The following is a 23639-nucleotide window of genomic DNA, read 5'->3' on the forward strand; positions in this document are numbered from 1 at the left end:
TCCATTTTGTAAGTACAGGAACTTAGATGTCCCACTTAGAATTAACTTGTGAGTGAATATCTTTCAGTAAAAAATAAACGGAGCTCTGACTTAAGAAAATAACATTAGGTTTACCCAGTTGCATACTCAAGAAATATTAATATTTTCATAATTTCAGCCCTGTCAGGAAGCAGTTCTTTCCGCTTCTCCTGAACCCACGTGCATACAATTTGAGAAGACGCGTCCTCAGCAGTAAAGGGCCAGCGTCCACACTCGGCACTCACCTCCCCCTCTGTGGACTGTAAATGGAGCTCCTTCCTGCAGGCGGCCTTGAAGTCTCCAGCTGCAGCACTCACCTGGACCCCCCGAGGAGCTTCCATTATCAAGGACCTGGTTGGTGATTCAAGCCTAAGGAGAAAAAAAAATCCTTAATAGTAAAAAGAAAAAAAAAATAAGATGGACTCAAAGGTGACATTAGTCAACTAAAACATACAGGCAGGCACAAATACAAATCCTTGCCATTTCAAAACAACAACAACAACAAAATGAGTTTTAGAATTGATTTTTGATTGCCTTCTATTTTTTGGCTCTTTATGAAACTCTTTGTTAGCATCAGTCATTTACTCTCATTTGTATAACGATTTAGTAACAGTTGTGTTGTTTCCTTTCACAATGCACGTGGAAAGTAGGTCATGGTAAGTTTCCTAGTTTAAATCTTTTACATATTTTCAGTATTAATGATGGAGTTTTAAGAAATAAATTTCTACAAAGTTAGCGTATAAGTAGCCCTCAATAAACTGAATCTTATTGAAAGAGAAATAATAAAATGGCTGCGCTTAGGCTAACTCCTGGCCTTATACTTGCGTCTGCTTTTAAAAGAGTCAGCAAATCTGACTGACCGGACACTGTCCCCAGCCCCAGGCCCGTCGTTACAATTAGAGTTAGAGGCAGAGTTATTAGTTTTCCTGTTTGTTTTACCTTATTCTGGCAATTGAAATTTACAATCACGCTTGGATTGTCAGTCATTCCCCTAGGAAGGGAGTCACCGGACAACCACCTCAGGAGAATAACCAGACCCTCTGAAGTCCCTCCTGGTGCCTGATGAGTCTGATCAGATAAAGAAGATCGCAGGCTGATGCCCCTCCAGACCGCCAGACAGTCCCATGATGCCAGACAGATTCACCCAGATTTAGGAGGAAGCTTTAGCAGAGATTCTTGTTGACTGATATCCCCTTTTACTCCTCCAGTTTGTTCACTATATAATCACTAAGCCCCAACCCTAAGATGGGTTCACAGTTTTGAAGGCACTAGCCTGCTGTGAGTCCCTTTTGCCTGGCAAAGCAATAAAGCTGCGTCTTATCTTCTAAGCTCCAAGACCCGGTCTCTGAATTCCTTGACTAGTCAGGGACGGGGGCCAGTCTTTTGGGAACACTATCTTGAAAAGATGAGAATTTTAATGAAGATGATTAATACTGCCATCTTCCAAATATTGCACAGTCAAAATTTTGTAAACTCAAAAATTCTCAATGGACTCTTACAATTTTAGGAATTAATTAAAATGAAGACATAAGACATTTCCAGCATTAACTGACCTCTACTGGCCCAGGAAAACGTCCACAGAATGAATGACATTAGTCTGAGAAAGAAAAATTAAATGAGGGGTGATACTCAAATGTTTTAGAGAGTTGTGCCTGCAAAAAAGATAGTTGGGAGGCATTTAAAAAATTATCTCCAAGTATAAAACCAGAGATAGAGTAAAAGAAGGCAGAATATGGAAACAAGGATATAGTCGCAAAAAGCACTTAGTGTGCTCAGAGATCGTATCCGACTGATTGTTTTGGAGAATAGCTTTGCTCTGGGCTGCAACTGCCCGTGCCCCTCTTGACCAAGGACTTTAGCACAAGAGTTCCCTCAGGCTCACGTTCACCATCATCCAGAGCAACTGGTTTCCTCTGAGGCTATAGATCCGGAGCGGTTTTGCGGAGAGAACTACGTCAAATGGTCTGAAGATGAGTGCTCTCTCAGTAGTATAGCCAAACTAAAGACCTGAAAGTGATATTGAAGGACTAGAGCCAGCCATTAGAAGAAGTGATTTCGACACTTACATTTTCTTTTTTCATTCACTAACACAACTTTGAAACTTTCATCTCTATGGACCTCTTGGACATCTTCATAAAGTCCCTGGAGGGGTCAGGTTTTGAATATATATATTTTAAAGAAATATGTTCTGGGTTTTTTAAAAAACACAAATCACATGTTTTCACAGAACGTTTGAGAACTTAAAAAAATTACCCATAATCTTTTTCATCATAATCCTTACACTTTGCCCACAGTATCTAAATTTCAAAAGCTGAGTGTTAAAATATGTACTTATAACTGATACATCCCCAAACATATACCATCCTGAATAGCACATCTGTGACCATTACTATTTCCATTTGTTAATTATCCATTACATTAAATGTAATTATATAGATATGGGTATGATTGTATCAAACAGAAGTCAGATAAGAACCTAATTAAAATGAATTAAATATGAATCTGATATTCAAGGAAACACAACTTGATGAACTTATAAGTGGGAAGAAAAACACACTTATCAAATAATTGATATGGCTTAGTTTGTTTCTAAGGATAAAGGCTTGGAGTTATTACTCATATTTTGACAGTAAAATATATATATAATATATGTAATATTTAAAATAGTAAATGTGTACATTTTTTTATACTATACTTCTACCACATTTGACATTTGGGACTAGAGCATTAAAATATACCAAGTATTTCTGGGCTTTTGAGTTTTTCTGTTCTCATCTTTATCAGTTACTTAATTTAAAGTGTTTATTATCTTCATCTTCATTTTAGACCTCAGGTATCCATTTCCAGTGTTGCCATAGTGTGTTTTGCCACCACTGACTTAGAGGATTCCTATTCAAAGAGGCCATTAAAGATGGAGAGCTGGCTAGCCCTGGGTTCAGGAAAGTCAGCCTGCAGCAATAAACCTCAGTTCGTCATCTCTAAATTAACAATTACGTTTTTTTAAATAGGATTTTAAGAAGTTTCTTAAACGGATTAAGGGAAATAAGTATGTGGTAGAGAAGTATTTTAAAATATTAATAGGATTTTTTCCGTCCTACTTCCTTGAACCCAGCGCCATTCCCCCATTCACTAACAACCATCCTTGCCACAAATAGTGGATAATAGAGCAGATAAGCTGTCAAAGATCTTTAAAGTTTACTAATGTTATAGACATTTTGAGTTGGAAAAAACCCTAGCCATGTACTGTGTTGAAAGTGACTCAGCACATAAACAAAACAAAGAAGAAAACCAACAACCATGAGACCCTGTTGTTTATTTCACTAGTTGGAGAATGGTTTTCTTGATTCACAGGCAAGAGAAGATGCGGAGAGAAATGAACAGTATTGGTCTTGAATGGCTCTCTGTGTCCCGACATCTGAGGCCAAGTCCTAGGTTGTGAGACCTTTAGTTTTTAAGTGTTAGAGGTCTGAGGAGAGAGGGATAGTTCGGGATAAGAGAACAAGAGACCAGAAGATTCTCAAAGAAGAGAGGAGGAGTAGCCTGCAGTGAATGAAGACGAAGTGACAGTAAGAAGGAGAACATCTCGGCAAATGCCAATTGGATCGAGGCTACCAATGACCAAATGTCACCCCCAAGTGCTTTGGCAGTGGAGGCCCCTTGCTACAGTGATGTAACCCCAGGGAAAAATAAGAGAACTGAACAGACTGGGGCTTAGTTCTGATATTCAGTGCAATGGAGGCAAAACATGTAAATTAAAGTTTCACAGGAATATTTTCCTTTATTGTGCAGCTAATTTTGTGCTCTAAGACAATATACATCTGAGATACACACACACACACACACACATATAAAACTTATCAAGGAGTACCTAAAATATACAAAAAGTGATAGCAATTTTACAGTATGCTAAATCCTTCAAGTTCTGAAAGTGATTAAGACTTTGAATTAAACAGGTTTCAGTGGTATGCTTTGCCAATCTTGATAAAATTAAATGTAGTGATCATTAAGAAGTGTTATAAATTTTATTAAAAATAGAACTGTCTGTTTTACATAGTATCCATCATTCAGATGAGTAATATACACTAGGAACTTTAATTATGGAGAGTGTGCAGATAGAGTATGTAATAAAAATTTACTAGAATATTTGGAGGATTTCATAATTCTATTTTCAAAGGCACATGCTGTGGTAGTCAAATATTTCTTGTGAACGTGAAAATTAAAGTAAGCTGCAAACTATTTTTCACGAGCTTGACTGACTATTTAACCTAAGCAAATAAACTACATTTTTGAGAGCAAAAATTTCATAGCATGACTACAATGTAAATGGAGACCAAAAATCAGAAAATTAACAATATTGTGAATAGCATAAATTCACTGTGAGCATTTAAAGATGCATACGTTAACCTGAATCATCCAATATCAATATCCATAATTACATGTACACTTAAACATTTACGTAAATGCACACACTACCTACCAGAGCCCCACTGACTCTAGGCCTATCACTTGCTGAATGGGGGGAAAAACACACTTTCTACAAGTGATGTGCAAATTTTACTTTATACTTTCATCCAAACTCCCAGCGTTAAATGTCCATGAATTCTGACAAGAAAGTCACCTCTCTGCACTGAAGCACAATGAGGCACTTTTTAAAATGCTTCGAAATCAGGTAAGTACATGATTGTGGTATTTTCTATCCAAAGAACATTATAGAAAAAGTAGATACAAAATTTAAAATACATGAAAGGTAGACATCATATTACCACCATCCCAACTTATCAAAATGGTTTGATGATTGATAATAATGTATTTCACTGACTATTTTATAAATAATAATTTCCCAGGCTCTTACTAGAAGCTGGGCACTAGAAGCTGCATTATAAACTGCAGGATAACATAAAGTATTTCCTATAAATTGAAAGTGTTTCTGCATATTGTAAAGTAATCCAAGTTATTTCCAAGAAGCAGTCTGGGAAATTGAGGCATAAACTTGATTATTACTAAAGATTATTATGCAAAAGAGTTACATCAATCTAATGAAAGACTTAAACACAGGATTTTGAATAAGAAGCCCATAGGTTCTACACAAGTTCTACTAGAAGTTTTAAATCCAGTTAACCTTACTGGAGCTCAGTTACCTAATAAATAAAATTACAGAGGACCTTAACTATAAAATATTCTATCCACTGCGAAACATCATTAGATTTGCTCTTTTTTTTAAGTGAGCTAGCCATATGTTTATAATAATATAGTAAAAGCTAATGTTAGTACTGGGAACTTACTCTATACTTAAAACTGCATGGATTATCTCTTAATCATCCCACCAACACTGAGAAATGTACACTCTAAAAATTCATATTTTACCTAGAAAGTTCTGGAAAAGAAAAGGGAAACCTTTGACACAAGACTGAAGCCCAGGAATCATAAAAAGAATTGCTGTAGGTTACTATGCCAGTCTTTGGTTGTACTGGTTTTCTCTAGAAACCCTGGCCTTCTCAAATTAGCCTAGAATCCCTATCAAACGTCCTAGGCTTGGACTCCGAACTCAAATCAGACTAAACCTGAAATTCTTCTAGAACTATCTAATCAGTAGGTTTTTGGTAACACAGTGTCAGCAGTTATGTGATGTCCTGCTTCTTTTCTCTATGGAAATTCTCAAGCTTCCACTGCGGAGGGTTTACAGCATATACTTCAAACTATGCATTTTATTACAAAATATTTTCTAAAGGCTTTGTTGAAAAATAAAATCCACAGGTATTGGCAAAACTTGTGACTTTCTATGTAATTAGTCAATGGAATTAAATGAACTACAATTGTGTTCATTTTCATAGCATTATAGTAATCACAGCGATGCGTGTCTGACGAGTCTTCATGTGGGTACCCAGGGATTATAGCAGAGAGAAGGGTTAATGCTCAGCTTGAGTCACTCCACTGCCTGTTTTTCCCAACCAACTCAGTTTGGGTGCTTACATACCGAAAATGCAAAAAAGATTTTATTTTTAAGATGTTATGCAATTTTCAAATTTGAAAATAAATGGTCTAGAGCTGTAAAATTCTCAATTCTCTGAGAAAATGATTCAGACTTCTCTTAAACTAAGTTGCAAGATGCAATTACTACATGGAAACTTAAGCAGAACTTGAGTATCATATACCTTGTTCTTGCTAATTATTTAACACAGCACCAGAAACATAGTTGCTACTCACTATTCGCTGTTCCAAGGATGGAATGAATGGAGAATTCAACAGAAAAATGTTTTAAGAAAAAAAAAATCTAATGAAAACTGTGACCTGAATATATATTCTTATACTATCATCACTTTTACTGCCTTATCACTTTAGACTACCTTGAGCATTCTTCAGCTGCAAATCACATTGTTTCTGTTCCCTGCATTTGTACTGTTCCGTGTACACTTGCACACCCATCATGGTCTCTTCCTGAAAATTGGATCAGACAGATCCCTAGGTCAATTGTTGCTCCCTGTTCCCAAGATTGAAAGTGAAGGCAGTTTCTCATGCACATTTACTACTTCATTTCTACATACATAGAATGAAAGAATAAAAGGAAGGAAGAGAGGGAAGAAGGGAAAACAAGAAAGAGGAGACATGGGAGAGGAGCAGAGAGTAAGAGAAAAATATCATTTTTTGTCATTTTTTTCTCATAAGTAGCAAAGCATTTTACCCCTTTATTGACGAATTGTCTCAGGGAAAAATACTTAACACTTAATAAATGTTGGCTTTTCCTTGAACACAGGAACGATGTAAATTAAAGCTATGTGTTTCCAGAGATTAATTTGGAGTCTGCAAACCTCAACATTTCCGTTTTAAATTATATGCATACAATAATGGAAATTATGCAAAGATGCCAATTATATCATTAAATATTAACTCATTTTACTGATTCCAAGTCTAGATTTTTGTCTTATTCTTGGAACATTAACAGAACTCAGATCCAAACAATCCTTGGAGAGGGGGTATTACACTACAGATTTCATCACTTCTCACCAAAGAGGACAGAAATTCTACTGAACTGTAATAATTTAGCTATATATTAATTTAAGAAATAAATTAAAAAAGAACATTCATACTTGGACTATTTCAGGCAAATATACTGTGATGTCCTTACTATTTGTTGTTTAGCCTTTTAACAAGTAAGTCCCTACCGAATAACAATATCAACTTATATTTTTAAAAAATCAAAGAAAATCTACATATGTAGGTTTAAAATGTACATGAAGACTAGCACAGACTTTGGCTAAAACATCAAAAGATGTTTGATGAGTGCTTAATAAATGCTTTTAAATAAATGATAGCAATCTACTACATTTCCATACCAAAATATTGCCTATACTTTATAATAAACATTTTGAGATGTTTATTTCTAAATTCTTTTATTCTTGACAAAAATAAAAGCAAAGACAACATGACTTCTTACTCTCCAAATTACATTTTATTTACTGTGTCAGCCAATGTCGCCTTGTTGATTAGACTTTGGTGTCAACTAGGAGTATTTCTTATTGCCCTGAAAGGAAAACTGTCAGCAAGACTTGTAAAGATCTTCTCAGACACTCTGCTTTTAATCTTCAGTACACAAATGAATAATTGAATACCCCCATCATTACTGTGCTCTGCTTCTGTTTAGGTTGTGGAATTTAGATCAGTACCACTCATCTTGGAGGCTGCCAATCTGCTTTTAGCACTAGCAGATAAGCCCAGCTTAGCTCAATGTTTAAATACCTGATGAATAATTACAAAATATAAAAGCCAGACACACTATAGACTAATTATCATTTAATGCACATTCACGTTTATGAATTTTGAGACACGTCAGCAAGGCAATTAAAATAGCAGTTGATTCTTATTCTTCTTTTGGCAATAGGCTTTTCAAAATGAAAATTGTAAAATGAGTACATAATTACTAAAATGTTAGAAGCAAAAAAAAGTTTATTTTAAAACTTAGTAATTAAAAACCGTATTGAATGAATCAGTAAACTCTGGTATTCATGTTAAAACACAGCTCAAAAACAGTTGGAATCAACGTTAGTCACTTGTGTCCTCGTAGTACGATAGCAAATCCTACCACATTCCGTATATTACATGAATATAGTTAGCATCCTCATTAATCAGCTTTGCTAAGTTTCAGGAATTCAAATTAACAAATTATAACAATGCCATTATATGTGAGAGGGAGGGCTGGCTGCTATAGCACTAAAGCAGGGAAGACACAGATCCCGTTCTAGGGAAACACGGCCTTTGTCAGGTGGAAAAGGATAAAATAATTTATACAAAAATGTTGAGTCCTCAGTAAGAAGAAAGCCATAAATCAAGACTGTAACACATTACGAGATACTGTTTACACACATTCTTCAACCCTCCTAAGCCCTTGGGACTTTGGCGTTGAGTAAACAATCATTATTTCTGTCTTATTAAAAAAGTGCCTTGATCACATGAAGAGGGTCACCTTCTCCTGTCTGAAGAAGGCAGATTCAACTACCCAGTTTGAATCTGGCTAATTAATTTGTGAGAAACTGAGTTCATCAGGAAATTTTATCCTAGAACTATAAGGGCCTCCAAAATTTACTGTTGTAAAAGTATGGCTTTTCTTTGAATTAACAATTTTCAGTTTTATTTTTCTATTTTCATTTGAGCATTTTTTCACTCATCCAAATGGGAAAGGCTGAACCTGATTTTCATGAAATAAATTGAGATTTTGTGCTTAATATTTTTATGTTTTCCAAGACACGGACTCTATCTCTTAGGTTAATACTTTGAATCAGCTTTAAAATGATTTTTAATATGTGATTTATTTTTTAATATCCGCATGGTTGTCTTTTTTAGATACAGTGGTGAATACTTTTTAGAATGTATAGTTTACTTGTCAGAAATTAATTATAAAAATGTCTTCTTTTACTGATATATAACATGGTACTGATTTAAGATATACAAGATAATGATTTGATATATGTGTGTACTGCAAAATGATTACCGCAGTAAGTTATATAAAACATCACTGAGCCCTAGAGTTTAGCTTATTTATTGAATTAAGAACATCAATGGATCAGTTACTAGATTTTATTATTTCAAGTTTTATCAACAGTTGCCATGATTATACAGGGAGGATTCCTTATTATGCTGTCATCTCACAATCTTCTGGGTAGTGAGGGCTTTTAATAAAACTGTGACTGTCAGAAACAGTACAATGTCAAGGGGCAGCTAACTCCATTTAAATATTAGATTGAGGTGTCCTCCATAGGGCAATTAAGTTCTGTCTTTTTCTGATTAGTATTTACATTTCTTCCTGTATTTCCCTCTACTTTACACTGCCTAATCATTTATAGCTTTTCCCCAGTCTCTGCCTCCCCTTTCTTTATGCCCTATATTACACTGTCTATATCAGAATTTCTGGAATCCCTATTTTTATTAGTCCTTCTCTCAACATCTGTAACTGCCTTTTCTTTTTCTTTTCCCACACTTCTCCTGTCTGATGTCTGTATTTTATATCCATTGTATGTTTGTCAGGGAAAAATATACAAAAGGATAGAATAATAACTCACATTTTCTTGACTTAATCAAAAATGTGACTATCTATTTACCATGTAGGCAGGGATGGTCAATTTTTTTTACAGTTATATAGTATATTTTCTACTTTAGTTCTTTATATATCAAAACGATCACCAGTGATGGAAACTATGACACAGGTATAAATGCCAGGACTTACCTGAGGTCTTGGGAAGGTTCCGCTCTGATGTGAGGTGTCTCCACAGAGTGCCCGAACACTGCTCCTTCAGTGCCTGAGGGTAACATGAGCCCAGTAGTTAGAACACGCAAATGGATAGACATATTGGTTTTCATTTCTATTTTTATGCATCTTCTATAAATGGGACAACTGAAAACAGAAGTACAGAAAAATAGATCAAGGCAGTGAAGGGCCAAGGAGAGTAAATCTAAATCCTACCATTTTGACCCCTTTTAAGATGATCTTATTTATAAAGGTTCAGATTGCGTGAGAATTTTCACCCTCTGATCACACAACAAAGACCCATTTCCTTCCCTTGTCTTAATTCCCAGGTAAGTGAATTTGAGGGAGGGGTAGGTCACAACACTCAATTCTTTCTACAAACAGCAGAGCAGGAATGGAAATGTGAAGTTATCCATGTGCTTCGATGGAGTATATTATTAATTACTTAAAGACACAGGTCTCATAGGGCATTTTGCAATTCTCCCACATACAGCTCCCAACTTTGCTTAGAGTGATCATCAAACTACAGAGAACAGGGCACCTGACTTTGACCTCTCTGGAATTAAGGCTCAATCTAAAATCATCAGCTGCTTGAATTCATTTCATTAGAATGGACTTCATAAGGGGTCACAGTTATCTGAAGAGGTCATGCATTCAGGCAGTTGAATGATACTCCATATAAACTTTCATTTATCAAGTCCATTTGATTTTCCAGGTTTACAGAGATTTTTCTAATTTAAGTGAGCAAAATAAAATAATATTCCTTTCCAAAAATGAAATGCAAAAACATTTTTTAAAGATGACAATAACAAAACTTCTTTTTTTCCCTTTGTAATTTTATATAAATGTTTAAGATCATTCCCTTCAGAATAAGCTTTATTTTCTTTTTGTTTAAACTTCTTCAAACATCTTGGTGTAAGAATGTCATGCTTGCTCCCTCAGTGACCTCAACGCTTAGCTCAACAATACAACGTAAATTAAAAAATGCTTAGCTCAATAATACAACCTGAAAAAAATATATAAATTTTATGCCTACAAAATGAAGCTGCTTTTGCTTATCATGAAGAATAATATAAAACATATTCATTCAAAAAGCAATGAAAAAACTGTCACTAGGAAATTAGAGTTAACATGTAAATTCCCTAAAAGTAAGTGTATATATAGTGAAATACACTAGACTCACTAGAAGACTCCTCTGCATAAAACAGCAATGGAGATTCTGATCTTGAATCACAGAGGAAGAGATTTTTTCAAGGTCTATAGAATGATTTCATCTATATTATGATTCTAAGGGTAAATTTATAAGGTTCTGCTCCAGTAAATTCCTAAGATTACAGATTTCAGTTTATAGTTTATAAGCTGAAAGCTATCCACACTTGTTGACCTCTTACAACAAGAGGGTTTTAGTAGTTGTTGGTTGGCGCTTGTTTGCTTTACTAAAGAGAATCCATTGGGTGTATACTGTTTATATATTTAACTGTTATCACAAATAGAGAGCAATTATTTAAGGAGTTTGCTGTTTTGATATTTTGTAAAATATTTTATTTCTTTGAGTGGACAGTTCTTAGAAATAGGTCTTTGAAAGTAACGTAACAGTTTTAGATAAAACTCTGATTTTGTGATTGTGGTGGGGGTGGCATTTGAAAAAACATTCCAAGATATAAATGTTCTTATCTCAGGGAGAGACTCCTTTGACATTTTAAAATAAGTTATTTCCAGAAAAGACAGTTATCCATCTGCAAAGTTCAAAAATTAATTTCTACTATTCTGTAATTTTGAAAACTTCCCAGACAAGATACCAGAACTATAACTGAAAACCCCCAGCAATATTTATTTTCAAACACAGAATGGCACACATAGTAACTGAGCACAAAATGTATCAGTGAAAGCGAAAGCAGATTGCTATCAAAAGTTTAACTTTATAATGAGGATGAAAAGCTGACAGAAATCTCAATTCTAAGTATCAACATATAAAGTTATTGATGATTGAAAAAATATTCTTGAAGAAATAAATGTATAATCATACCATCCAAGGGGCTAAATTAAAAACTGCATAAAATAACATAAATAATTAACTGCAGAGTTCCAGAGAATAAGAAAACTAATCTTATCCTCTTCCTGTTTGTCCCAAAATTAGTCAAAAGGACAACAATTAATAAGCAACAATGATAATCTTAAAAGGAAATCACTGAGGAAGAATAAAAGCCATCTGAGCCAGACACATACTCTTACAGCATATACACATTTCCTATGAATGGGAAATTTTTACAAAGTTCAGACTGTTGGTAGGATTATCAGACTTAGCAATTAAAAATATAGGACACTGAATTAATCCTGAATTTCAGTTACACATAAAATCATTTTTTAGTATAACATGCAATATTTGCAGGAGACGTACAAAATTCTTTTTGTTGTTTTTCTGAAATTCAAAATTAATTGGGTATCATATATTTCACCTCATAAATCTAACCATTAGTCAACATTTATTTGGTGCCAAAAGTACACATCCTCACTTCATGGAAAAAAAAATGTGTGATGAATTCTCACATCTTAAGTTATAGAAACCACGGAAACCAAAAAGAAAGCAGGACAGAAAAAGGAACAGAACATAGGCATTTATCAAAATGTCTATTTAAACTTGTTGACTAAATAAATATTTGTTGCTTATTGTTGTTGAAAAGGGCTGTTCAAAAGGGTACAATGTCAGTTTTGCTTGATGGTATAGATGCTAAAAGATATTTCAAATAACTTAAAGTGAAGATGGTGTTATAAGACAGAGAAAACATAGACTGCTGACTACTGTAATGGTCAGGAAAAATGAGGCAGGCAAGCTTCCGGATCAAAAGCTGGATCTCATTCTTTCTAGCCTCAAAACCAAAGAATAAGGATGTCATATTCTTTGTTAGAAAGGAAAAAGCATATATATGAATTGTGGTCCTACTTTATATTTGAAAACAGTTTTAGACATAAGCTGGGATGCTACTCTTTACAAATGCCTAAGATAAAATACCACCCCTCCCTAAATTAAAAGCATCATTCAAAGTAAATTTACGTATCCTTCCTAGCATGGCTACCTCTACTCTAACGCTATACTCTACGCTAACTCGTTATCAATTTGCTGACATCCATATATGTCTTTGGGAAGTCATTTGCTCCAGAACAGGCAGGACAAGAAAAGGAAACCAAAAATACCTGGTATTCCCAGGTTCTTCTCAACTTTATGGTAACTGAAAAAATAAATTCTGTGAAATGTGGCATCTTTCCAGCCACCAGCTTCATGAATTCTACCGCAGTTAATGTCAGCTAATATTTTATGGGGTTGTTGGCTTTGTGCAGAAGAAACTGTGGTCAGTAATATACATAGAAGCAAAGCAAAAATACCTCTATGCTTTGAAATACTAGTTTTACATACATTATCTCATTTGTTTTCTCACAGGTATTTTTTAATATAAGCAGATAATAGATTGTTTACAGCTGAAAGACAAGGAAGCTCTAATCAGAGAAATTAAATACCTTATTGATGAGGCTAGAATCTTGGAGTTCAGGTTTTTTTATGAACTTTGAAGTTAGTCAATTTGCAAAGCAATCCCAGTTCCTTCATTTCATTTAAATGACCTTGAGCAAGTTATTTAATCTCTCCAAACTTCAGTTTCTACAGATATAAATAAAAATAGTAATGTCTTACAATTTGGGTTAGATTTTTCCTAAATAGGATATAAAAGAATCTGGTTTGTAGTAAGAATTCAGTATTCCTTAATTCTCTCTATCACTTTTCTTTCTGAAAATCCGCCACAGAAAATGTCCACATTGTGTCTGTAGAGTTAATGTCCTGACATGGGTCCACTCATTAATATGTGAAATCTCTATACCCCAAAATGCATACCTTCAAGTAACATAGTCTCATGCTGAAGTTTGAAACCTGAAATTTGGACACTGTAAAGAGATTCTTGAATGTTAAATAGTAAATGCATGTTATTAATCAAAACTTTATTCAGTAAATCAAGGAATTCCCTAATGTAGCTGCTGGGGTACCAGATGAGATCAATCAATGCTCAAATAAGCTCTGAGAAAGAAGGTTCTTCTAAAAAACAGCCCAACAAGATTTTACTTTTAATTGAACTTCATCATAATGTTTAAAAAATTGAGGAGACATAAAAACAAAAATGCATAGTAGGCCCTTTAGTAAGTAAAATGAGTGGCTATGATTTTTCTGTGTTTTATACTTATCAGTTCTCCGTGAAAGATATAATAGAAATGCATACTTGAATAATTGGAGTAAGTGAAACAGTCATTAACTCTACCAGAGTTTTAGTTCCCTTTTAAAAATTGAAGTTAGGGAAAGAGTGGTACAGGGTGTCATTTTTAGAATATTTCTTTTCTCAAAAGTGAAACCTTAGTCATTGAATAGGTAAGAATTCCAACCTCAAAACTTAAGGTGGAGGAGCTTGATCAGCCATTTCACCTCCCATATCTAATCCATGGGATTCTTAGGAGATGTAGTTAAAAAAAAATTGACATTAGACAGCATTTTTAAATTGCTATACTGGAACAGGACTGAAGTCCAGGGTCATCTAGGTTTCAGGGGCAAAAATATTCCTATTTCTTCATTATCTTCAGGTTTGTTCCTGTGCTATTAAATGCATGTAAATTCTTTGGTTAAATAACTTGAAAGATACTTTATAAATTAGAAATCTTTTTTTATTATTCTATTTGAAATCAGGGGCCTTTTTCATTTCTGTAGTTCTGCTTCCTAGCACTTTATCTACTATAATATAGACATTCATTACTATGTCTGTCTGAAGTGGTTGAAGCGGTCAGTGTTTACACTGGTTTAGAAGTAAGACGAAGGACAGCAGCAGAAAGCCGCCCAGGGAGCAGCCATCCTCGCCAGGGCCTCTATGAGCTGCTGGAAAGGCTTCGAAGGAGGAGGCTGTCTGGCACAGAATGCTCGCTGTTCTGGAGAACCAGAAAGGAGAATAAAATAAAGAGTAAAGCCAGATGGATGGGGGAAGGAAGGAGCGAAGACTGGGGCAGTCTGTGGGAAAGGAAGCTAAAGAGGAGGAGCAACATCTAAATTCTACTGTTATTTGTTTTGATGTATGCCAGTGAGATCTCCTACTGCCTTCAGGTTTTCAATAAAATCTACAATGATCATTGTAATTTTTGTGGTTTTTTTTTTTTTTTTTTTGGAGAGGGACAAAGAAGGGAATGAATGTCACATCCAGATCAATACGGGACAGAAGAGGTAACAGAAGACAGGAGGCAAAGGAGGTTAAGAGAACATGAGTATCGGGGAAGGGTATGACTCAGTGATGGAGAGTGTGCTTAGCACACAAGAGGTCTTGGGTTCAGTCCCATTACAGTAAATACATAACCTAATTATCCCCCTCCAGAAATAAAATTTAAAAAAAAAAAAGAGAGAGAGAACATGAGTATTTATCACTCCTGCCTTCTTCTCATGACAATTAATGGGAATCTTGGGCAGCATTTTAAATTCCTGCACTAGAATAGGGTTGTGGTTCAGGGCAAATTCATCCCGAGTTCAAGGGCCAGAGGATTATTATTTATTCATCATCTTCAAATTTAAACTTATGCTTCTGAATACTTCCAATTCTTTGAAAGTCTTCATGTCTTGCTTTCTTTTTCCTTTATTTCCATCTCTTTCCCCCCAGATCTAAATTGGTAAAGTAGAAGATGAGACAGGGAACAGTTTCATTTCATTCCCAAATCTGCCTCTAATTCATTCTTTGATCTTTGACAAGTATTTAAAGCCCCTGATTGCTATTTGTAAAATTAAGCTCTAAATAACATTATCTCCAAGGTACCTTCAATTTCTAAATGTCACAGTTACATAATTTTTTTTTTCCAGAAATGTCGAACCCTGTATGCCATACCTCTTATTGTTTCTCCTTAAATACAAGTGGAAATAAGTTTGCTCCTAAAAATGGACAGAAAAATTATTTGGGGGAAGGGGTGGAGTTACCACATTGGCAAAAGTAAATTATTAACTGTCATTTCTTTTACGCTATTAAGATAAGGTCCTTTGAATCCTGAAAGCATCATTACCCTTTAAAAGAAAAAAATGTCAACACAGCTCAACATAAAATAAGTCTCCTATTTGTGCTATTTTAATAATCAAAATGGTGTTCCTGCTTCTAGTTAACTGTACAAAATACAATCTATACGTTGTTACACTAATCTTATCAAATCTATTGATATCTCACCTATATAAAAATGTGTAATTATTTTCTTGGATACTGCCTCTGTCCACCATTCAAGACTTCTGCTTGAATGCAGAATCCATTTGCTCAGACTTCTTTTCCTCTCCTCATCTACGGACTCTCTTTACTAATGTTTCAACCTCTCAAGGTAAGTGCTATCTGTTCATTCTCTGAACATATTTAGAGTTCACTACCTTTAAATCATTTGGAAGCAATCATTCTGAAATCTTGCATACTAAATTGTGTGCTACTCTCCTTCTAGGCTAAAAAAAATTTAAAAATCAATAATGTTGCTTATATCCTGTTGTATTCTTGTGCACAACATGGTATCATACATGTGAGGTAATTAATAAATATTGGTAAGGATCAATATTTCAAGGACTTTTTATGAGAGCTTTTTTCCCTCCCTCTTTTTATTCCACCTAATTTGGTTAATGGTAAAGTCATGTCCTAACAACTCAAGTCAGAAACTGAGGAAGTATACATAGATGCCTTTTCCTATTCAATTTCTGTATTATTTTACTTTTTTCTACAACTTCAATATTACTTATATTTTCTCTCAAATTATTCCTCTGTACCACAGCCAACTAAATTTCAGAAATACAAAGCCGACTGTAATTCTCACTTACAATGCTTCTGGAATCCAATTGTCTATGCAAGTCAAGCCCAAATTCCTTAGTAGGACTTACCTCTTAGCAGTTCTCTGCTTTTGATATTCCAGTGACAATAAAACTTCTGCAGATTTTGAAATGTTTATAAACTGTCAAGGATACTACTTCTTTCCAGCCCTCAACCTCTCGCCTCTTTGATGGTAATCTCTACTCAGTCTTCAAGATCTGATTCTAGGGGATTTTCTCTGAAACATTTTCTGTGTCCTTCCTTCTCTTCTGTCTGCTAAACTTCCCCAGCTCCTTGTGAAAATTACTGTGCCTGGCAGTTATCACATTGCTTTGCAATTTACTTATGAGTTCCTTGATCTCAAGGACTTTGTCTTAATAAATTTTGTATGCTTAGTACTGATCTTGGATTCTAATATAGCTAAGGATCAGTAAATGAAAGAAAGAATGGGAATGAAAGTATTAATAAAAGCAAGAATAAATTAAAAACTACTCTGCAGTATTTTATGACTAATATGTAAAACTTGCTAAGTTTCTGTTTCCCAGTGTATTTCTTTGTTTAATACATCAACACAAATCAGGTTATTATATCCTGAGGTGATGATCTGAATTTATTAAAACTGTTATTATCAATCTATCCAATGCTAATTTTTCTAGTAAAACAGGGAAACAATATTGTTAAACTGTCTCCAATGGAAATACACACACAAAAAAACACCACCGTATTGTTCATTTGAGACTAGAGATTAAGCTGCTGATATTTCTGGAAATAAATTATTTCACAATCTGTCTTTACTTCTCAGTCACTTTTTTCCAATATTTAAAAAACATATCAAGGCATTTGTTCTCAGATGCCAAATCATGTCCTCTCTTCCACTTCTGAAGGTTTTCAGAATATAAAGTGAGATAATGGAAAAGGTACCTGATAATCAGATGGAAAATATATTAGAATAAAATTATTTTCTTCAAGAAGAAATATATTCAAAAATAAAACATTTTATCACTAATAAAGAAAATTAGACAAATATATCATCACTTGAAATAATGCAGATACCTTCTTGCTCATATGTTACAGCCTTCCAGTAGCTTGTATTTTTCTAGCATTTATTTCTATTATTTTTAGGGGGGGAAGAAAGCTCTTCATTTGTTAATTTTTTCCATTCCTTTTATTAAAGCAAAGAATATCTGAAATTCAAAAGTGTGTGTGGAGAAAAGAGAAAAGGAAAAAACTATTTTCAAATGTAGTAAAACTTGATGGAAACTATATCAAGAAAAAGATATAGAAGTAACCTCTCTTTCAAATTTCCACTTTCATAAAAGAGCACTGGAAGGTCAAGCAGGGCTCTCCTCAGTCACGCTTAGGGTATATATTTTCAGAATAGTAAGTAATTCCAAGGTCTGTAATTACTAAGGTTGTCCATTTGCCCTTTACTTTAATAATCACTAAAGGAATGAGAAGCAATGCACATTTGAGGCCTTTAAAAAATCTTGTATGAAAAAGTGTCACCACCAGCATATCTTTAGCGCACACAATAAGATTCTCATCATGGATTTATCAAAAGGTAGCTATATTTAAATTGATTTATCACTACATTGTACACATCTTAACAGAAATTAAAATATAAAAATAAAGAACTTGATAACAAATGAACTACCTATACTATTATTGTTAATACTTGTTTTTCAAAAGATTTCATAAAAGATTAATTCATAATGAGATTTGGAAAATCAATAAGACCAGCTCTCTAGGTGATTTATATTTTTACCACATTTAAGTGGTCATTGCAAGCTTTGAGACACTTGATCTAATAGCATAGTTTGTTTTGAGGTTTGGAAATTTTACTTAAATACAGATAGCATAGCTAATACTAGTTTTCCTTCTTTAAGGTCATATTCATTCTTACAGATGCACATTTTCTGTACAACCTTTTCCTTTATAAATTCTATCACTGCTTAATCCACATGCAATTTAAGCTTTTCTGATCCTTGAGGAAATTCATTTATCTAAAAATCTACTGTCAGTGGTACCATAAACTCAGGTTCTTTGGGGAAAGAAAGTACATATCCTAGTCCTGCCTTTTTGTCTTATTTTATTCTTTACCCTGCTTAGACTGCTTTCTGGAGAGAAGTAAGATGGGCTTTCTACTGCTGGTAGTCACAGGCAGGAAGGCTGTGTTTCCAGCTGACACACCGTGCTGATCATTACAAGTGGAATGACAAGGATCTCAGCGGCACTTTTATTTCCCAATGATTTTTTCCCCCGGGAATCGTGATACATTGCCATTAAAGCACATTCTATGGAGAACAGAAATCCATAGACAAGTTTGTCCAGAAGAGATGGTAACCAACTGTCTTTAGGGGCTTCGGGTATTACATGTGTTTATGGATTTAAAGGCCTATCTCAGAGATACTGAGGGTTTGGTTCCAAAGCACGGCAATAAAGCAAATAAGTCCAAGAAAGGGAATCACACAAATGTTCTGGTTTCCCAGTGCATACGAAAGTTATGTTTACACTATACTGTAGTCTATTAAGTGTGCACAACGGCATTCTGTCTGAAAAACAATGTCCATACCACAAAGCCCAGCTGGGAAACGGCCAGGAAGAAAGCACTTGCTAATGACAAAACAAATTCCTTCATTCTTTTGTTTCTAGAATTTTTTTTTAACCTCTTGTTCCAGATTGCTCCTGTGAATTTTGTGTTATCATCTGCCATGTAATTCACTGTGTACCAATTAGGAAACAAAGACAGCTCCATTTATTTGTGTTTGTTTTCTACCCACAAGAGGTTTGGTAGCATTACTTTTAATTAGTCTAAAGAAATGGTAGGTTTTCACCAGAACTAACCTCGTTTTCCTCCAAAATGAACTTTCTTTGGAAAGAATACTCATCACACTCCCAGCTGCGATTGCCAGGAACACGTTACTTTTATCTTTAGAACAGTTCTAAGCAGAGTAAGCCATTAAAGCTTCACCCAAATCATAACCAGTCTAAGTATCGACAGGCAAGTCCAAGGGATCTTCAAAACTTGTGTGCTGTTATGTCACCCTGTGTTTTATGTGGGTGGTGTGTTTATGTGCCACACAAGCCTCTTCAAAGATAGTGGCTCACTTAGCTGCAAGAGTAATGTTTCAGCATTACTCTTAGCATTAGAATTTTTGGTATAAAGACATCTGTGCTGGTAAATCTGGAGTAATATACAACAGAACAATCTAGATTTGAGATTTTACATTTCTGGTATCAACTGATATACTCAGCAAATATTTCACCATTGACTGTTTAAGCAGAGGCAATAGTTTCAACACAAAATGTTCATTTATTTTCTAGAAAGCGTAAGTTGTGACATAAACATACACGTCTGTAAGTGTGCCTGTGTGTGTGCATGTAGATTATATATAGTATCTCACTGGGGAAAGCCAGACACAGATGGTTTTGTTTTTGAGTCCTGACAATATCGCCAAATACAATTCTGATCCAATAGAAACTTCTAGAGAATTGGAAAAGGAGAAAGATGATGATCCAATATATCAATATTTGGGGTAAATCCAGACAAGGGCTATACAAAATATGAAATTAAAAGTTCACACCAAGTATAGATACCAAAATCCTAAAGCCTCTGAAACCAACAATAAATTAAGAAATACCATTTCTTTAGGAGTTATCACAGGAATATGAACTTGGTTTAACAGCAGAAAATTAATCAAAATATCAATTACTTATTGATGAAGAACATTATGTATCCATATCAAAAGATACAGAAATCATTCAAAAAGTTCAACATTCTTTCATGATTAACAACATGATCACGTTTAAGAAAAATAGGAATGTAAGTGAACTTCCTTCCACCGATAAGAAACATCTACCATAAAACCTAAAGCATCCTGAAAGTGGTGGCATGTTAAAACATTTCATTTAAGAAAAAGAGTACAAAGGTGCAATGTGGTTTTACCTTTTGATTAGATTGACCACTTCAACTCTCTGCTATAGGTCTTGTCTTACCACATGGTAATAAGAGAAGGAAAATGCAGATATATAAAAAAGATGTTGTTTGAGGGAAAAAGTAACATAATCTTCATGCTTCATATACCTGTATATATAATATGATTTTCTACATAGAAAATCTAAAAGAACTTGCAGAAAATTTAATAAAATTAATAATTGCTTTGACTTAAAATTTAATAAAAGTTATGTGAACTTTTTATAGAATAAATTATTAACTTCAATCAAAAGGCATTAAAGCAATTTTAAATATAAGGAGAGTATAATGTGATCATAAAAAGATCTCAACTTAAGTTGTTAATTTTCCCCAAAACCTTGAACAGATTTAATGCAATCTCAGATAATCAACACTGTTTCATGGAAGTTCACAAGCTGGGGCTAAATTTAATATATATAGAAGAGTAATGGGGCAAGAACAGCAAGACAATCTGAATTCCTAGCCCCCCCCAATCCAAAAGCCAAATGGCCAAATTTTCCCTAACAAATACAAATACTTATTGTGAAGTTCTGCTTACTAAGTCAGTGTGGCTGTGGTAGAGATGGAGAAATAGACCAATGGAGCAGGAGAGACTTCAGAAACAGACCATCAGATTTGTATCTATATGAAAACTTGATTTATAATAGTTACTATTGAATATAAGTGGGGAAACAACTATTCAATAAATGATGCTACAATAATTGTTTACATGGGAAAATCAAAATATATTTACTGTCAAATGCAAAAATCAATTTCAGCTGTATTAAAAACATGATGTGTAAATTATAAAATGTGTAGAAGACAATATTGGAGGGTATCTTTTTGACTTCAGATTAGAGAATTCTAATTCAGATTAGAGAACTTGAATTTAGATAAGGGAATTCAGATTTGTAATATAGTAAAGGAAAATACGACGAGTCTGATACACTAGAATCAAGAGTCTCTGCCCAACAAAGGATACCATAAGAAATTGAAAGGCAAAACTTGACCTTGGAGGAGACATTTGTAACACATATAACTGACAGAGTGATTTCCAAATATACAAAAACTAACACAACATTGTAAGTCAAAAACACTTCAATTAAAAAAAACTCTTAAAAGTAACAAAGACAAAGAAACCAACAGAAAATAACTAAGAACTTGAAGAGAAATTGAATAAATCATTTAATTATTTGAAATCTTAGTTTTATCATTTGTAAAATTAAAAAAACTCTTCTCTCCTCCTCAAAGGACTGTGTAAGACTAAAAAGATTTATGTATATATTACATTATATATTTATACATATATAAAGTAAATACATATATATAAGTATAATATACATATATTTAGTATATTGTATGTATAATATTATGTATTACATGCATATACACATTATATAATATATATTACACTATAATGTGTATTTCATGATTGCTTAGCATTATTGGTATGTGTAAAATCAGTTTAAAAGACTTAGTGATTTGGGGTGGTTTAGGAATATGAGAATTATCATTCACTGCTGGTGTGAGGACAAAATGGTAAAAATCTTCTGAGGTATTTTGAACAAACAATTAAATTTCAAGGAATTTATTCTAAAGAGATAGTTATCTATGTGCACAAAATGCAGTTATAATAAAGTTGATGACCCCCTGTTTAGGCTCCTTGGATGAAACTAAAATGTCCAACAGTAGGGAACTAATTGATAAACTATTGTAGTTCAATAAATGGAATACTTTTAGCCATTTAAACTATTATAGGACACTACTTAATGGCATAAATTAAAAATGAAAAATTAGGCATCCAAAAAATATGCATAAATATCTGCATTCTTAGAAAGTCTCATAAAATCTTCATAGGTCAAAATTCCATTTGGCAGTTTTCTTTTCAAGTTTTGTGTACCTTCATTTCCTCTCCTCTTATTTTAGGTCCTTTTCTTTCTCCTTTGCCCCCATTAAAAACTCAAACTTATTGCATAATATTCAGAGAAATACAGGAAACATTATCTCATCTTCAAGGTTTCTAATTTAACATGAAGAGTGCTTGTAAAAGTATTTTCCTAAAAACTGAGCCAATGTACAAAATGTACACAATTCTTAAGTGGTAGCAGTATCTCAGTTAGATGTTATCTTAAATAGAAATGTTTTGTTATCTCTTTTAGAGATAAAATGACTTTTTAAGTTAATGTCTAAAGATAAATCAGACTGTCTTAAGAGGTTATGAGAGTTCTGTCATTAAATGTTGAAACGGAGAATGACCACCTTACAAAGGTATAAAAAATTCAAATGTGGTTGGAAGTTTGGAATAATTAAAATCTTAGATAAGTTTTAAAGTGAGATTCCATGAGGTTTATTTCACCTGCCATGTAGTAAAGGAGGGATGAGTAAGTAGGTTGGCTCCTGAAAGCTTACTCTGATCCACTTGTCCTAAGGTCCAGAATAACCAGGATAATTATCAATAATTACCAACTAATAATTCATTTGATTTCTCAGCCATAAACTTAAAGGAGGCCATGCAATGAAACTTGTATCCACCAATATTGAATGAGTTTTGTGTTTGTATTTGGACAAAGGAGTGATGTTATAAAATTTGTGTGTAAATAAGAAGCTGAGTCTATAAATGAGTAATTTACTTGATAGAGATTGGCACCATCTATATTGTGAATAAATGATCTTTAAACATCTTTCTTTTCAATTTTTTATTCATATCACGAGGTTACTAGCTCATGCCCAGACCCGTGATCAAAACGAGTATATTTTAATTTCTGAAGGAAATGGGCAACCTGTCTTACAGCTGACTTTGGCCACAGCTGTGGATGGAGATCAGCTCCAGGCATCTTGGGCTCAGGTGCAGTACGTCCCACCTCCAGCACGTGCTGCGAGTCTCTCTGCTTCTTGGAGCTCCAGGAAGCAGAGCACAAGCAGCATCCAAGATCACCCCGAAATGCTGTGCCAGGGAATTAACACCCCTGAGGCTCCCTTTCAACAATGGGGAGAAGAGCTGGTGAATAATGCACCAGCCTTCTGTCTTTCAGTTGCACAATTATGAGCGGGATTTTGGAATTTTTTTTTCCAGTTTGGCCACATTTGGAAGGAG

The 23639-nt window shown here is 34.1% G+C and overlaps 1 protein-coding gene and 1 long non-coding RNA gene across 3 annotated transcripts in view; one reads left to right on the plus strand and one right to left on the minus strand.

The window, feature by feature from the left end:
• The window catches only part of LOC140689481 (uncharacterized), a 34613-nt gene extending 34072 nt beyond the window's left edge, over nucleotides 1-541 (plus strand). For both annotated transcript variants that reach the window (XR_012064482.1, XR_012064483.1), the window contains exon 5: nucleotides 158-541. This is a non-coding gene — a long non-coding RNA (uncharacterized lncRNA). The remainder of the gene's footprint in view (nucleotides 1-157) is intronic.
• SGCZ (sarcoglycan zeta) overlaps nucleotides 1-23639 on the minus strand; it is a 454199-nt gene that overhangs the window by 4770 nt on the left and 425790 nt on the right. Inside the window, exons 6-7 of the mRNA XM_072950366.1 lie at nucleotides 9734-9806; nucleotides 264-387 (exon numbers count right to left, since the gene is read on the minus strand). Coding sequence (XP_072806467.1) covers nucleotides 264-387; nucleotides 9734-9806 — 197 coding nt within the window. The remainder of the gene's footprint in view (nucleotides 1-263; nucleotides 388-9733; nucleotides 9807-23639) is intronic.

This window comes from Vicugna pacos, chromosome 26 (genome assembly GCF_048564905.1).
Source record: "Vicugna pacos chromosome 26, VicPac4, whole genome shotgun sequence".
In the NCBI taxonomy this organism is placed as follows: Eukaryota; Metazoa; Chordata; class Mammalia; order Artiodactyla; family Camelidae; genus Vicugna; species Vicugna pacos.